Raw genomic sequence first — 17,912 nt, 5'->3', positions numbered from 1 at the left:
CGTCAAAAGCAATGGGTATTGCGGTGGAAGACCCACATCAACGATCGTTGCACGACCCTTTAATGATAAGTGATGTGTGTTAGGGGGCCTTATTTACAAGGCAGCGTTAAGCCACAAAAAGTGGCTTAACGCCGCTTTGTAAATATGTAGAAGGGCATATTTCCACCAGAACGTCACTAAAAGTGACGTTCTGGTGGCAGTATCCGCTTGTAAATATGTCCCTCAGTATTCAGTCTTCATGGAGAAAAGAGATGGGAGGGCAAACCGAGCAAGTGAAGGGTCCGAGTGGTCAAGATGAGAAGTGACTTTAGAATTGAGTCAGGTGATGCACACTTGGATATTCACCCTACCCCAAATTAATGTGGGCACAGGTTTGTTGCCAGTATCCTGCACCCACTGTGTTTTGTTTAGGCACCGCCAAACAAGGCCATTACATATTGCTCTGTAAATCAAATGGGGTGCTACAATAACCAAGACTTTGTCTCATGAGTCCCTGCACTTATGCAGATGGATCTCCCATAATTAGAATAATTCTAACTATCTGCCTGTGGAACATGAATTTTTTATGCCAGGAGGTACCTCACTCGGTACACTCTTCTCTGAGGATTTCAATGTCTGGCAATGATGTTCCTTGTATTCTTTTGCCTGAAAAGCACTCTGAAATAGGGTCTGGGTCAGAGGTGCCAAGACTTTGCATCAGGTTTGTGTTACTTTTTTTAATGCAGACCCAAAGCACAGTGTTGGTTCGGTATTTACAATTCAACGCAAATCACAATTTGTGTTGGATTGTAACCCAAGATAATGCAACACAGAACAATGCACTGTTTTGTGTTACTTTATGTTAAGGGGGCGTTCCCTGGGTGCACCCATGGTTTTTAACGCAAATCCCTATGTAAAAAGAATTGTGGACTGGGATTGGCGACAAAATCTTGTGCCTCCCTGCTCTGCGAGAAGAAATATTTTCATTTCTCGTTATTTCCTCTTTGCATGTGTGCTGCATTCTACAGCACACTTAGAAAGAAAATGCCTTAAAGCATAGTATTTGTACTGGAATGGACCCCTTCCTGCTGAAAAACGATGCTGACTTCAATACAGACACCCTTGCACGATCATGCAAGGCACATGGCAGCCAAAAGCACACCAGTACTAAACTTGCTGCCTCTGTTGCTTGATTGTGAAGTAAATCTCAGCCGCTGTACATAGTAGAACCATGTGGTGCCTCAAGTGACTGCTCATTGCCAATTAAAATTTTGTTGGTTGAATATGATTGTCTGCTTTTTGGGTTCATCGTTGGTGGCTGGGAATCCTCAAACACCCTTTCCTGGAACTGACACCCCGAATTTGACTGATTTCAGGTGTGTTGCATGTCTTTAGGGACCTAGGTAAAAACAATTGTTCCTTATTGCATTCTCTTGACTCATTTTTAAAATCTTAATATGATATCCGATTTAAATTGTGCTTTTTGTAGAATGCAATGTATCACGATCACCCTTTAATTAAGTAGAGAAAGGCAGCAACTCTACAAACACAGCATGTGCTTTTCACGTCGTATTTGTAGAGATGCTGCATTTCTTTTCTTAACAGAACTGGGCTGCGGGGTGATTGTGGGGCTTAGTTAAAGTTTTCGGGTTAATTACAGCCCCAGACGGGCGCCGGTGATTAACCTGAAAACTTTAACAAAGCCCCACAATCACCCCGCAGGCCAGCTCTGTTAAGAAAAGAAATGCAGCAACTCTAAAAACACGACGTGAAAAGCACACGCTGTGTTTGTAGAGTTGCTGCATTTCTCTACTTAATAGAGCGCAGCTGAGGGGTGATGGGCACATTATTTGCTTTTGTTTAAAGTGTTCATGTTAATTGCAGCTCGTGACGGTGCTGCAATTAACATGAGTACTTTAAACAAAAGCAAACATAAAGAAACACCCGGTTTTCGCGCTGCTCGCTTTTTAAAAGCAGCGGCGCAAATGGTGTTGATTGAAGTGCTGTGTGTGTGCGCGCTCCTCACATAAGTCTGCGCGCTTCATGATACAGACGTGAGCGCGCGCCCACGCGCGCACGTTGGTGGGAACAGTGTTCTGGACGCATCCTTTCCTGCCTAAGAGGAGTCAAGTCTGCACAAATAGCCAAATTGATAGCTTTGACAAAAGCATGCAAAATTGGGAAGAAGCTGAGAGTGACTATATTTAAGGACAGTCAATATGGTTTTGGGGTTGTGCACAACTTTGGCCACTTGTGGATGCAAAGGGGATTTCTGGCTTCTTCAGGTTCTTCTATCAGAAATAGTAAAAATGCCAAAGAACTATTTGAAGCACTACAATTGGCAAAAGAAACTGCAGTGGTCAAATGTGCCGCACATAAGTCAGGAAATGATTATGTGACACAGGGCAACAGATATGCTGATCAGCTGCACAATTTTGTGCTCGAAATATAATGTCTTAGAACAGAGGGTTGGAAAAAGAAGTTACAAATTGCCAACTAATGTTTTTTTCTGCTTTTGAAACATAGGATGAAATTAGGCAGTTGCAGGAGGAGGCAGATGCAAACGAAAAGGAACTCTGGATTAAATCGGGTTGCAGAAGAAGAGCAAATGATGAGGTATGGGTGTGTCCAGATGGTAGACCAATAATGCCAGATAGTTTATTATCACAAAAGGCAAGAGTATTTCATGGAGCTACACACATTGGGAGGGATGCCATGATAAGGAATTTCAGGTAGACATGGTACAATCCCAAGTTTAGGATAATTGCAGAGAGTGCACTCAATATATATGCACCTTGAACCCCAAAAAAGAACCAAAGAACTTGGTTCAAAAAATATATATATAAAAAAAATCAGGTAAGGTTTGCTGGCTATCCAATTTTATTCCAGTGCTGCAACCCCTTCCAATTAAAAATGGTCAAATTGCATACCATATTCATTTGCTTAATGCCATTAAGCAAATTATATTTTTTGAACCAAGTTCTTTGGTTCTTTTTTGGGGTTAAAGGCGCATATATATTGAGTGCACATATTGGTTGCCGTTCACTACTACTGCACTTCACCGATTCTTTATTATTTATGTACACGGTATAGTTTTGGTTTTCTTTCTTTACACATTACACTGAGAGAGAGTGACCGATGAGGAGAAGTGGGTAAACTGGTAATTGTTATCCAGGAAACCCCTCGGATGGTGTTATCGTGAGGCACTCTCTCTCTCTCTTCACAAAAATGTTTTCTTAGTTGGAGATGGCCTCATTCTTTCATCTGCTTCTACAAAACACTGGTTCGTTGTGGAAGCAGATGAAAGAATGAGAACATAGACATTTTTGAACAGATAACCCCTGACGAAGGGCCAAACAAAAGGCCCGAAATGCATTGGGTAAATGAGTTTTATGGACATGGACAAAACTTACATATGCTTTCGTGGCGCAGAATAAGGCTTGGATTAGCATTTCTGCCTCATTTAGAGTTGAGCGAAAATGTAAGCGTTCCCCCTTGGGACATGCGCAAAAGAAAGAAGAATGAAAAAAGGAATGAAAAAAGTTTTGATGATTGTGATGAATAATAAAGAAGAAGAGAATAAATGATTCATGTGGTGGCATATTTTGTAATGCCATGTACACTTAAGCTGTGCACCCGGCGAGGAGTGGAACTCGCTCCTTTTTCAGTGCAAGGCTCCCAAAAAGCCCAGTTTCAAGATAAGGCTTGATTTGCCAATTTCTACCCACAAGAGGCAGAGGAGCCAGAAGTGCAAGTGCTTCTGCCAATTTGTGTTCTGCCATCTTAAGGTACGGGACCGGATGGCAATTTTTTTCCCATCCTGGACTTAAAATCACATGGGATACAAGGGTTCTGCAAACCTTGCAGGGATTTCGAAGAGTTTTACAGCCCCCCCAGGCTGGATTGCTGCCCGAGGCCCATACGTGTTTTTTGTGCCCAAGGCCGCTCTAGTAGACGAGGACGAGACTTCCTTCTTAGACAAAGGAGTTATTTCCCTTTCAGAACCACATCAGTGAGGCTTCCTCAGCAACATCTTCATGGTTGACAAGGGTCAGCGCCCAGTCATCAACCAACGCGAGTTCAAAGAGTGGTTCAGTGCATCGTCATTTCAAGATGGAGGGATCCACCTCCTTCGAGATGTTCTGAGACCACTGGATTAGATGGTGCACTTGGACCTAAAAGATGCATTACTTTTCATTCCAATTTTCCCTCCCCACAGTAAATTTCTTCAGTTTCAATGGCTCTGCCACATCTATGAGTTCACCACAGGCCTTGAAAAATAACATTTTTACTAGACCTACAGGTCTAGTGACTCAAATAATCTACTTGACCAATTTGTAATGCTCTTGACCCATAAAGTGGTTTTAAATGATGTGATCAAGGGCAAATAATGTATTCATTATCACATATGAGAGCACCATCAAATATGTGAGTTCAGCATGTCTGCTGTACAAAAAAACTTTGTTTTGATTTAATAGACTAAACTTTTGCTCCATATATAATACAAATCTAGCCACATATAGTATACACATGACCCCGACTTGCCTCTTAGTTCATTAACAGCATTTTCATCAAGGCGGGTCAGGAATGTTTCTCAAATCATGTTTAAGAACTATCACTTTTAATAAATACATAACTAAAGCATGAAGTGGTAGCACACTGTCATGTGTGATCAGCATATTTTACATTGAAATGATCACAAACTTTCCCACTGACATGCAGCTTTACTGATAAAACTATATAGTGTACAAACAATGTTTGGAAATAAGAGTTTATGCAAATATGTGTCATTTGTACCTCACCAAATAAAGTCTTCTGGATTGTGTTGCTGCTACTTAATAATTTGTTTGCATCACACTTCCCAGTTACAAACCAAATTGCTTTTGTAATTCCTGATATACTTTGAAATATTTGTCATATTAATTTGTAGGCTAATTATTTAAATGTTATTTTGAAGAAAAAGAACTGACATCTTCAGACCACTCACTTGACAAAAACTTCTAACACTAGTAAGAGAGAAATATAAACTTATTTTTCCAAGCAGACAGCAAACCTGTCAAGATAAAAAGATTTATTGGCATCTTTATTGCTCATTCCCTTTCTGAATGAACAGAACACATATTCATTTGCAGCTTAAGTTTACTGCCAGATGGGACTAGTAGGTGCTAAGAATAGCTCAACCTGATAAACTTTTACTAGCAATTAAGAGTGGGCGAGTAGCTTTTTCGAGACCTGCACCACTCTGCCTTTCAGTCTCTCCTCCGCCTTGTTGTGCTTCACAAAGGTTCTGAAACCAGTCATAGAATACTTCAAAGTGCATAGAATCCGCTTATTTGTCTACCTCAGCGATTTCCTCAATCAGTCATAACTTTATTCGATTAAAAAAAAAATCATAAAAGTATACAATCTGACATACAAATACACAAATGGTATTTCATATCCAAAGGTTCAAACACAAAACACTAAACACAGTATATCAAAAAGCACAATACCTATAAACATTATATTCATATATAAAAATTCTTAAAAATCAATCCAATAGCGCTTAAGCTTAAAATTACATTAAAAAACAATTTATAATAATCTCAGTTACTCCAGACTTCCTTATGTAGTCAGGATCGAATATCCCTCAAGGAGCAAATGAACAAATGTAAAGTGCACTGTGCATTATCAAAACTTCATCATCACATTGTGTAGGTGGGTTAGCCTCTCACACCAACCCACTTGAATTTACAGAACAACTGCCAGAAATTAGTACATTATAGCTAAATGCATTCATATAGATAATCAATTCTATACATTTCAGTAACTTTCAGTGGCAAACTCAATATATCCTGACAGAAAGCATAATATCAATAGTGATTCCGGATTAAAATTGCCGATCTAATAAAACTGGGCATAGAGCTACATATAGCAGCAGTTTGTAATGATCTAAAGTGCTCAAAACCTTCCCTAAAATTACAAGGTCTAATATCCCTTAGGAGGGGTTTAATAAAACAATCTTTCAGAGCTTTATAGAGTGTGCAAAAAAGCACAAAGTGCAATGTACATTGTTGAGCTTCATTATCGCATGGGCAAGGGGGTAGTCTCTCACACCAGCCCCCTTGCTTTGGAAAAGCCACTAAAAAGTGAAGTGCATTTAACCGAAATCTAGTCAGATAAAAACGCCATTGCGTATGTGTAGTAAAAGATAAATAGAATTGTTGCTGTGATATAACTGCTTGATATGATGGACGTTTTTAATGTTTGGACAAGCCTAATATAGTACGATATGCATTCTTAATCACCATCTTTGTATCTGATTTAATGGAATCTGGGTATCATAAAAGTCACCACCAGCGATTTCCTCATTCTGGCCCAGTGCCCGCGCAAACTGTCTCTTCAGCTCCAAGCGGCAGTTGACCTCCTACAGAGCCTGGGGTTTGTCATAAGCGAGACCAAGTCCGTTTGTTCCTTCTCAGAAAGCGTTTTTCCTAGAGTTTGCCACAGACTATCGAGTCTTCCCTCTTGGAAGGTGATGAAAACAATCATGAGTTGAGATTCACACTGGCGCTACAGCGAGTCGCCCTTCGACAGTTTGCCCAGTTAGAGGGCCTTCTCTCATTGTCCATTCAGGCCATCTTCCAGGGACCTCACCACTATCGAACCTTGCAATGGCTGAAGCCAGCTCATCTCCGCAAGGGCATTACTTATTCCCAGATGGTTACTCTTTCAGAGGGGGAGCATGGAGGAGATCCCTTGGTGGTTAGCCAACATGGACACTTGGAATGGTAGGGCGATCTTCAGTTCAGCCCTGATATAGTCACAGAGTCCGTAGCCAGCAGGAAGGCTGGGGCGCCAGATGTGGCGAGTTTTCCACAGGAGGTTTGTGGTCTCCTCATGAACAGACATTATATATCAACTGTTTGGAACTATTGTCCGGTTCCTTTGCAGTCAGTTGATGGACCAAGGACTTCATCAGTCATGTGTAGTCCTCAAGATGGACAATGTATCGGAGGCCAGGTATATCAACCATCTGGGGGCACACGGTCCAAGTCTCTATACGACCTCGCGACCAACTTCTGGCAGTACTGCCTGGATCAGCAGATCTCAAGACACAGCAGATCTCAGACACAGCTGAGTACTCACCTTGTCACGCAAATCAGGTGATGGATTACCAATCCTGCAACTTCCTGGATTCAACCTCTGAAAGCTCAATGCAGGACGGTTTTCAACCCCCCAAGCACAGTGGGGCTGTTCTTCATAGACCTCTTTGCATCCTAGTTGGATTATTAGATTTTTCAGCTGGAGAACAGGCCCACCGTCAGTGGCCATGGATGCTTTTTCCCAGGATTGAAGCCGGGAGAAGGGCTACACCTTTCCTCTGTTCGCGATGATCACGCAAGTCTCTGCTCAGATCAGGCGTCAAAGGCCGGAACTGGTGCTAGTCACCCCTGTTTGGAAGTCCCAAGTTTAATTTTCAGTTCTTCTGAAATTTTCTTGGGATTCTCCAATCCCTTTTCCCCCCGCTTTCCAGAGCTCCTGCTCAATCCAGATCAACTTCCTCATCCGTTGATTCAGGAGGGGTTGCTAGCTCTCATGGCATGGCGGATTACAGGGAAGGTGGTCGGTCCCAGGCCTTTTGAACATGGCTGAGGAATTCTCGTTTAAGGCCTGGGCCAACAGTACGGTCCAACGATACAGGTCGGCCAAGCTAAGACGGATGTATTGGTGTTTGTGGAGTCTCGATCCTGTGACAGCAGATGTAGTCCGTGTTCTGAATTTTTTGGAAAACCTGGTCTCAGAGGGCATGGCTTATCGTTCTGTCAATACCTTCCCTTCGGCCATCTCTGGTAGAAGTGTCTCTGATCGGAAAACCTCCCTTTGTGTGCCGACTTTTACAGGGATTAGACTTTCTCTCCCCCCAGAACCTTAGTATGCTGCGCACTGGGATGTCAAGCAGGTGCTTAACTTGTTTCTGTCATGACGCCCCAATTGTGTTTTGTCCATGAAAGAGCTCTCAGGTAAACTAGCCATGCTGATTTGTCTGATCTCCTGCAGTTGGTTTTTGGATATGAGAGCCCTGGATATCATGGGTCGTACCTTTTCACCCTCTGGTGTGACCTTCACACTCAGCAGGAGAACGAAATGTAGTACCAGGGATCTTTCATATTCAGCATTTCCTGGTTCACCCAAGTAGTGCATAGTGCAATGCCTCAAGGCGTATGAGGAGATGTTGGCAGAAATCCATCCCCCAGGTGACAAACAACTCCTCTTTGCCCTGGAGAAGCCATGTATGGCTGTAACTTCTCCCACTATTGCCCGTTGGGTAAGGTACGTGGTGAAGGAGGCAGGCATTGAGCTGTGGCTTTTTGGAGCCCATTCAGCACACAGGGCAATGGCTTCCAAAGCTTTTAGTTTAGTTGCCTGCTTGGAGGATATCCTCAATGCTGCACATTGGTCTTCGGACTCTACCTTTAAGAGGTTCTATTTTGAGTTGGATATGCTTCACTTGGTCGTAAATAAGCTTTGAACGAGCATAATCATTGCCTACGGTCGCGACATAGAATAAAACATTTCCTAGCTATTGTAACTGAAAGTTCCAATTCTCTTATGGACTCAGAGGCGAGGATTATAGCACCTGGTGAATTATGATCCAACTGGTTCCCCTGCCCCCATAACTAGTAAGTATGGACTTTAATATTGAGTTTGTTATGTTCAGTTGTTATTGTTATGCTTCGTGTTACGTATTTGATGCCTATTGTACGCATTTGCTAGCGGCTGCCTTAACTTCTGCTTTTTCTGCAGGCTTTAAACATAATCATGGTCTCTTGCTAAAATTGCCCTCTTTGTTGTAGGAATGGAGACGGGTAAAAGAAGAAGTTGTGAGGATGCTTCAATGGCTGGACTCGCGCTGCAAAAGAGGACAAAAAAGGACACAGCTGTTGGAATATAAAGTGGACTGTGGCTTGGGACTGTTCCCAAGGCTTCATGAGAATGGTAGTTTGCTTTGCTAAAGTTGTGAAATGGCTTCTGTTGAATAAAGTGAAGAAAGGATAGCTTAATCCTTGTCTCCTAGTCCTATATATAATTGAAACTTTGTTACAATAGCTAGGACATTTTTTACTCTTGATAAACTTAATGGGTTGCTAGCCAACAGCCAAGTGATCACCCACTTTCAAGCTGGCTTCCAAGATAATGTGGGCACTGTCAACCAAACCTTTTGCGGTAGTCCTCAGCGGCAAAAAATTGTTTGTTGCCGTTGTTGTCCTTCGCACTACCTTTGACTTGGCCCAGTGTGAGAAACTATGGGGCGTATTGAGGGAGCAGGGAATGACCCATGAACTCAGGGATATTTTAATCAGACTGCATGAGGGCACTTAAGCCCAAGTTAGATGGGGCCCTAACGGGGCATTGACAAGGTGCATTCCTATAGGAAGAGGGGCCCTCCAGGGCTGTGGCCAGGCCCCCACCGTGTTTTTATTATTTATCAATAGGTGCGTGGATTTTATACTTGACTGCCAGAATTACCCTATTTTAGTTGAAACGAAGGTCCCTGATGTGTTGTTTGCAGATGACCCACTCTTGATGTCGAACATTACTAGGGGGTTGTCCATTTTGTAGCAGCGGTGCTCCCTCTTTTGTGAACACAGCTAACACCAAGTACATGATCTTAAACCCGCACAAAAACTTTAGGGTTAAGATTATCACTGCAAGAAGTCTCCCTTGATAGACTGAGGGATTTTGATTATCTTGGTATCCCGATATCAGACTCCAGCTGTCGCAGGGATTCTGCTGGTAAGAAGAACTGTGCCATGAGGGGACAGGAAATCAGAAAGTAAGGAATGTGTCTCTCTACTACATCCATCAGTACGTGGTAGCCCAAACACAGGCTAGCTCGCAGTGATTCGCCTGAGCACCGAACATTCCCAGAGTAGCAGGTCATTACGGCAAACCTAGAACATGAACCTCTAATCCCCAAGGGAACCGCGGAAACAGATCATCAACGACTTTCATCTCCCACTCTTGCATGCGCTTAGTAGACAAATTATAGACATGATGAAAGTTTACAATACATTTATTGAAACTATTGTATTCCATTGTACTGCGATTAGTAGACAAATACAACTAAGCAAAGTACTGAACATTACTGGCAGACTGTATGCAATGAACAATCCAACCATGGCAAATTATCTGTTAGACCCATTCTTACTGTGTAAGCAAAGAGATATATTAGTGACCACTGGGATTAGCAGCGGACCCCATACCTGGCATGCATTCATTCCAATTCATGTCTCTCTGATGGAATTCTCCTCTCTGCCCACAAAGGGACAAAACACAGTTTATATGATAAAACCACTGTGTTGTGGTGTCTAAAACGTCAAAGCTGCTGCTGACCGGCCAGAAAAACAATACAGCATGGTGTTATGTATTCCAAAAGTCCTTGTACGAAATGTGCAGATGGAATCACAGGAAGAGTCACTGAATAACAAAACCACATATACAGCACATTTCTAAAATAATGTCACACAAAATAAAGTGTTAAGTGTGGATGTTTAAGTAGAAGCAGCTTAAGCTTTTAATACACTAAGCTAAGGGAGAACCAAAGTGGGCCCTGAAGGAACATCACTACACAACTCATGGAAAGCCCAGATGCAAAAGAGTGTTAATACATTAAAACACAGGACCGGAGCTTTACTTAGATCAACAAAACCAGCAAAGCCTATTAACACCCACTCCAAATATTCAGGGCACAAGTTCTAACAGCAGTACTTTCTGGGAGCAAATTATGGGCCGACTCAGACTCAACTAATCAGGGTTGTGAGAAATATAAGTTTGTGTGGTCATTATTATTACTCCCCTAGAGTTGCCCTTTGCTACCTCTTCAGCTTAATCGTGGAATAAAACCTTTGAACCTGGTTACCAGGCTGCACCAGTTAGCTGATTGGGTGCAAATTTGGAACCTGGATGCGCTGAAACAATATAGGGAGGGTCTTGCTAACATCCTTGGAAGGCCAAATGTTTTAAGGACGATCTTCTGGTTAAGATCAATCAAGACAAACTTGATGGAGCTTGGTTTGGAAGATTTCTGGAATTCGCCTGAACTCATTGGCTAGGTCCTTAGACTTGTTAAACGTGAGGTTTGGGGAAAGGCACTATGATAATCTTACTGCCCCTGGAGCTGTAGGCATGCAAACCTAATTTTTTCTAACTTTTAAAGTTTTTCCTCTATATGAAAACTTCCTAGATACCATCTGCCCTCCTTCCGCATGATCCCTTTACTTTATTTTTTTTAGAGTTTTATATAGCGCAAACTATACCCGATGAGATTGGGTATCAAAGCACTTTACATGAGCACCAGTTTCATTACAGATGTACACATTCATTTTTTTTAGGCACGGGGAGATTAAGTGATTTGCCATAATCACAGGATTTTGAGCGTCGTTGCCGAGACTCAAACCTGTTTCACCAGTTTCGAGGTCGACCGCTGTAGCCGTAAGGCTGCAGCCTCTCCCCAAATATAACTTAACATTTCACTGCAGTACCCTTCCTCTTGCAGCATTTTAAAGCACTTGGCTAGCCAACGCTGTGAGCTCCATGGCATGCATATCTATTTATTATGAGACCGAGGAACATTTCCTCTTTTTCTGACCAGCATATTCAGCTAGTCGCTCTAAATAGATAATCTCAGCATGTCATGAATTGGGTCAATTAGATTGAACATATGCGTTGCTGGCCTTTACGAAAGGACAAGAACTACTTGCTGTATTTTCTATAGTGAAGTATCAGCTGAGTGCATGGTATAAGGGTACACGTCTTAATGTAATTTTAAAATTCAGTATGGTTGTACTTTTCTGTATATTTGCACTTGAGTCTGCACTTTAGCTCCTATATACTGTTGTACAGCCGCCTGTCTTATGAGATGTTCAAATGTGCATTTCCTTCATTTCTGGTTTTATAATGTTTTAGATTCGTACTGAATTTTTATCCTATTTTATGATAGGTCCCTTAAGTCAAGGAGGTTTCTTCTGCGCTGAAGTAATCCTGGTGGACCGGGAAAGGACAAGTGCTGATTTTCACGTGTGACTGAATTATAATGTGTCCTTCTCCTTTTCTTGTTGAGTGGTTTATTTATGATTTGCGACTATTTCTTGATGAATTGTACTTGTTTTTTTATATGTTTTTATTATGTTCTGGGTACTTTAAATGTTTGTAATAACCGAATAAAGTTACAATGTGGACCATGACTAGATATTAGCACATTGGAGATTAATAGAAGACCTAAAATATGTAAAAGAAACTGTCAGCAGCATCTTAACAGCTGGCATCAAGAGGTCCGTTTTGGATGATGCCTTTTTACGATACAGTAAGGAGGCAGACCATTTTTTTTTTTAAGATGAGGTTGGGGGGTCCTACATCAGAGCATCAATATAAAAGATACTGTGAGAAGAGTGCCAAGTCACTTGTTTAACACCCACAACAATGCCATCCTAATCAGAGGTAGGAAGCTGATAACTACCCCTAGTCCCTGCTAGTCTGGACATCTCTCAACTAATTATACCTCTGTATTCAGTATGGTAGCCATAAGACAGAAAAGGCATTCCTCTGAGGGACATGGGCATGCATTAGACACTACTCAACTGGTTTAAATTCACAGTACTAAAGAAAAGGATTGCAACCATTAGGGAACAATACTTAATACAGATATAGTAAACATCAAGTTGTCTTAATCAACAGCTCAAATCACACTGTATTCACCATCAGGAATACTAGTTTCCAGTAACAACAAAAAAAGGAACAAGTGGTTACAAAGTCTGATAGCAATCACAAAGTTTACATCTTACTAACAATGTTACGAGATTTGTAGTAACAACCAAAGTGTTCCTAAGCAAGGCCTGTCAATGGAAGATTTAATGCTGAAGAATCAATCCCAAGTAGTTTCCACATTGGGCAAAGTTGTTTATTTCTCAAGTGTGGCATGAACTATAAAGAAAGGAGGTATTACACATTTTCTAAATGCAAACCATTTGGCAAACTATTTTTTGAAAAGCGTGTATAGAACATAAAACTTACTCACTTTACAATTATCTCCTTACCTCTACTAGACACAGTTGGCAAAATAGAACGGATCATGCAGCTGTCTGTGTCCATAGATTGAGAACTATCTTGCCCAATAAGTTCTTCAGGTGGCATGTAAGCTGGAGGCGGAGTATCAGCTACAAGATAGAAAGATTGACACAAAGTAAATAACATATTTTAGCAGAATTTTAAGGTGTACAACAGATCAAAAAGGTACACAACGTTACAGCATAACAACTTTCTTTTAGGTAGGACAATCCCACATGCATGTGCACACCCCTCATATAACTAGGATATCCCCCACCGGGCACTCGCCTCAACATGCCCTAGGTTTTCCACACAGAGTAGAGACATAATCTGTCATTATGAGAACAGGCCATAACACTGAATTAAAGCATGCGGTGGGAGTCATGAGTTTTACTTTTTTGGCATAATGGTGAACAAACTCAGTGGTGGAAATGGCCCTTTTTGCAGGTTTATCCCTAAACTTTTTCCTTCTTCCTCCCTTACTTTTCCTGACCTCTGGTGTAGGCAATAGGACTCTGGGCGCTTTACCACTGCTGATCAGTGCTAAAGTGCACATGCTCTCTGTGTAAATTGTTATTGTAATTGGTTATCCATGATTGGTATATTTGTATCACCAAGAAGTCCCTAGTAAAGTGCACTGAGTGCGACAGGGCTGGTGATACAAAAGCTACTAGTGGGCCTGCAGCACTGATTGTGCCACCCACATGAGCAGCCCTAAAATGGTGTCTCAGGCCTGCCACCACAGTGCCTGGTTGCAGTCTGTGAACTGCCATGTCCTCCTGGTCAGTGTCCCCACTGACCAGGCCTAACACTTCCCTTTCTGTGCATATTGGTCACCCCTATGGAAGGCCCAAGGTACCCCCTTGGGCAGGGTGCAGTGTATGTGGAAGGTAGAGCATGTACTGGTGCAGGTGACATGCTCTGGTAGTGAATTACAGCCGTTTTCGTTTTTTACTATTGTAAGGGTATCTTGCCCATAGGCTATCATGGGAAAATGCTAGCTACAGTGGCTACCAGCATATCTTCACATAGGAGCAAGATAGGACATAAAAGTATGGTATACCTGAACTCAGAATTTAATAAACACATCTTTTAGGAAAGGTGGCTTTTAAATCCTGTGTTTGAGAATAGCACTTTTAGAAAGTAGCTGTTCTCTTGTCGGACCTTTCTGTGTGCCTTTGCCGGTTTGTGAATTGACTGTCTGGTTTGAGAGTGACAGGGGCTGGGGAGCCCCAGGAGGCTGGCGGAGTCAGCCCTAGGCTGAATGGCTGCATATGCATCTTGAGTGGTGGGAGGGGATAGCACCTGGGCCTGAATAGAACTGTGCCACCCCCCCCCCCCACACAGTGCTGGCTCCACCCCTTGTCTGATGTCTCTGCCCTGCACTGTGAAAGGAGAGAAGGAATCATGTCAACAAAGTGCTCCAGGAGTGTGAAGCAGAACACGGGAACCATTTAGAGCGGCGGAAACTTTGGAATCAGATCGGGAAGATAAAGAACAAGACAAGAATCCTGAGGCACAGTCCAATAAGAGATCCGAGTTATAGTTGTTTAAGAAACTCAGGGACAGGATTCAGTTCACTGACCATCAGAACTATCAGATACTGCCCCTGATGAAGGCACACACGAGTGCCGAAATGCATTGGGCTCATTCATAAAAATGTTGTTCAAAAGCATCATATTATATGTGCCAAGTATATGTTGACAAACATGAAATGAAAATGTTCTGTGACAAATGTCAATGATGAAAAGTTATGTGTATGTAAAATAATGCAATCAAAACTTATATGAAAAATAATATGAGTTAGAGAAGAAATAAAAGAATGAAATAAAACACTAGAGTGGTTAAAACACAGTTTGTAGCAATAAGATTATATAAAGCGCTATTGCGCCACGTGAACAGTGCGCGATTGGGTGGTAACTCAACACCACCATAACGATCTTTCAGGACCTTTCTGTGTGCCTTGGCCGGTTTGTGAATTGACTGTCTGGTTTGAGAGTGACAGGGGCTGGGGAGCCCCAGGAGGCTGGCGGAGTCAGCCCTAGGCTGAATGGCTGCATATGCATCTTGAGTGGTGGGAGGGGATAGCACCTGGGCCTGAATAGAACTGTGCCACCCCCCCCCCCCCCCCCACACAGTGCTGGCTCCACCCCTTGTCTGATGTCTCTGCCCTGCACTGTGAAAGGAGAGAAGGAATCATGTCAACAAAGTGCTCCAGGGCTGTGCTTTCCCTCCACAATGCTGGCTCCACCTCCTGCTGTGCGGCTGACGACCCTGCCCCTCTATCTGAAAGGAAAGGAGAGGCCAGGAAAACAAAGTGCTCAAGGATAACCCAGAACTGGTTCAGACCGGGCTCAGAGCCCTCCTGCACAAAGGGAACAACGACTTTTAGGGGTATAAGTATAGGACCCCAGAGTACAGAAAATTAGATCATCCTGGTACCAAGAAGGAACCTCTGTCAAGGAGAAAGCAGAAACTGAAGAAGGAAGACTGTCCTGCTGTTGCTCTGCTGGACTGACCTGCTGTTGCTTTGCTGCCAAGGAGAGGGGAAGGACTTTGCTCTGTGCTGTGTGCCCTTGCTTGAAGGAATCTCCAAGGGCCTGAGAAGAGCTGGCTCCCTGTTTTAAAGTCCCAGGAACAAAAGGACTTTTCCCCCAGCTTCCCTGATCTCTACTGAGAGAGCTGTGTCTTCCTGGAGTGCGTGGCCCATGTGTGGTGCCTCTGGAAGTTCTACCTTTGTTGTGGAGCTGGAAATCAAGCTTTTAAAGACTTTGCTACAGACAACTGATCGCAATCCCGGCCGAGCGAGAAAATTCCCTCCGCTACGAAGACCGAGATCGTCAAAGCGCCTGTCGCAGCTGCCTGAAGACGTCGCACCCTTCGTTAGCGGGAAGATTTCCGCCGCTGCGAACATCTTTGCAGACCCTGTCATCGTTGGGTGAGATCATCGCATCACGTCGCTGCGAGAATCGTCGAACAGCCATCGCATCGAGGAGCTGCGAGAGGAAGATCGCCGCTGGACTGCGCATCGTCGCCCCGGAGATCGTCGCAAGCCCCGAGAATGATCGCATCGTGCCTTTGCGGGAGAAAACTTCCTACGGAACCTACGTACCGGAATCCATACAAGTCATCGCCTTCCTCCTCACACAGACCGGATTCGTCGCTACACGCCCGCTGCTGCAGCGGGGTTGTCGCTAACGCCTCCCCAGAGTCTCAGGAGCAACGCATCGCTTGTTTTCCACCGCTACAGCTTCTGTGCTTGGAACTTTTTATCGCTAACAAAGGTACTGTGGCTAAACGTGTCGCAACTGTGATCTTTTCACGCAATTGTGGATATTTTATCGCTAAACCTAAGAACTCTTTTGCAACCATACTCTTGAACTGTGTAGTTTAGATTAAATACCTTTATTATTCTAAACTGTTGTGGAGTCAGTTTGTGGTGTTTTCCCTGTTTTACTGTGAGTTTTGGTACAAATACTTTACACATTGCCTATGATAAGCCTGACTGCTTGTGCCAAGCTACCAAGGGGGTGAGCAGAGGTTATCCCAAGAGTGTTTCCTCCTTACCCTTACTAGAAGCAAGAGTCCCTATTTGGACAGTGGTACCTACTCCTGCCAACTAGAGACCCCAGTTCTAACACTCAGGATATACAAAATTGAATAGGTAACTTTCAGGATGTCTTTCTATAGGAGAATAGAACAACTGACTTCCCTTAGACAAAAGAAAGGACGTGGATACTATTTTCTTGAAAGGGGATAGCTGTGTTTGTACTCGCTAAACCATGTCAATACTCACTAATGCATAGTCCATAAGTACGTTGAAAAATCTAATCTTTCAGGGGTATCCTTCTCTGCATAATTCTCAAAACGTTCCTCCAACATTCCTGGTACATGAGGCATTAGAAATAAGAACTAGGGTGTGGGTTCTGAATATCGAAGCAGGGATATTGACTGGTCACAATATCATGACCTGAATATCAAAACCAAAAATATTTACAGGGAAGCATTCAAATATTTTTATACCGAATCCCATATATACGTGTCTTGACTGTATTAATATATCCAAGGTACAAAGATGTTGAGTTAAGAATAGTAAATCTATACTTCCCTCTGTACACTTACCTTCTCAATATTGTGGGTTTTGATATTTTCGTCACAATGTAGTAAGCACAAGATATTTCTGCTTAGATATTCTAGACTACAATAAAGAATTAGGAGATCTGTACTAGGACCTATGAGATTGGAATGGAGCAGTGTACCCAAAAGGCTCTGAAGAATTTGAAAGTATACATTTCTGCTGCTTTGTGTAGCTTAACCACAAACGTTCAAAAACAAGGTGAATACAGAAGACCTCATAAATGTATTAATTGTTTTCAGACATGATGCTTAATCTAAAGAATGTTAAAAAAAAATTACGTCGACAGCATGGCTTTTTTCTTACCTGGTAACTGAAATGGACTACATGATCCCGAACTGGCAGGGGAGCTGGGGTACTGGTTGTCATCTGAGGATGGTGGATAAGGACTACTTGGTGAAAGTGGAAAAGGAGTGTTGTTGGGCTGTTGAAATGAATCTGGAAATGTGGCATTGTGAGGCATAAGTGGCTCGTTGTGAGTCAGATTCTTAAACTGAGCCAAAAGACTGTGCTGTGTGTTAAGTTCGCCGTGCCTGGGAACTAGCACCGGTGGTAAAACTGAAGAAAAAAAACACAGGAAAAGTAATCAGATAAACACATTTGCAGCAAAAACGTTTTTTCAAATTACGGAGATGTAAAAAGGGAGCAAAATTGTATAACGTTATTTAAGCCACAATGTACTACAATTGTCAATTATTAATAAATATGCACT

At 42.6% G+C, this 17,912-nt stretch overlaps 1 protein-coding gene across 2 annotated transcripts in view; it reads right to left on the bottom strand.

Annotated features, from left to right (window-relative positions):
- Window positions 1–17,912, bottom strand: part of SMAD5 (SMAD family member 5) — a 100,118-nt gene that overhangs the window by 58,979 nt on the left and 23,227 nt on the right. For both annotated transcript variants that reach the window (XM_086931519.1, XM_086931520.1), the window contains exons 3-4: window positions 17,507–17,758; window positions 13,056–13,175 (exon numbers count right to left, since the gene is read on the bottom strand). In XM_086931519.1, the coding sequence (XP_086787645.1) occupies window positions 13,056–13,175; window positions 17,507–17,758 (372 nt within the window). The remainder of the gene's footprint in view (window positions 1–13,055; window positions 13,176–17,506; window positions 17,759–17,912) is intronic.

This window comes from Lissotriton vulgaris, chromosome 7 (assembly GCF_964263255.1).
Source record: "Lissotriton vulgaris chromosome 7, aLisVul1.2, whole genome shotgun sequence".
NCBI classification, from domain to species: domain Eukaryota; kingdom Metazoa; phylum Chordata; class Amphibia; order Caudata; family Salamandridae; genus Lissotriton; species Lissotriton vulgaris.
Note: the sequence above shows the minus strand (reverse complement) of the source record. Positions and strands in the feature narration are given on the sequence as shown.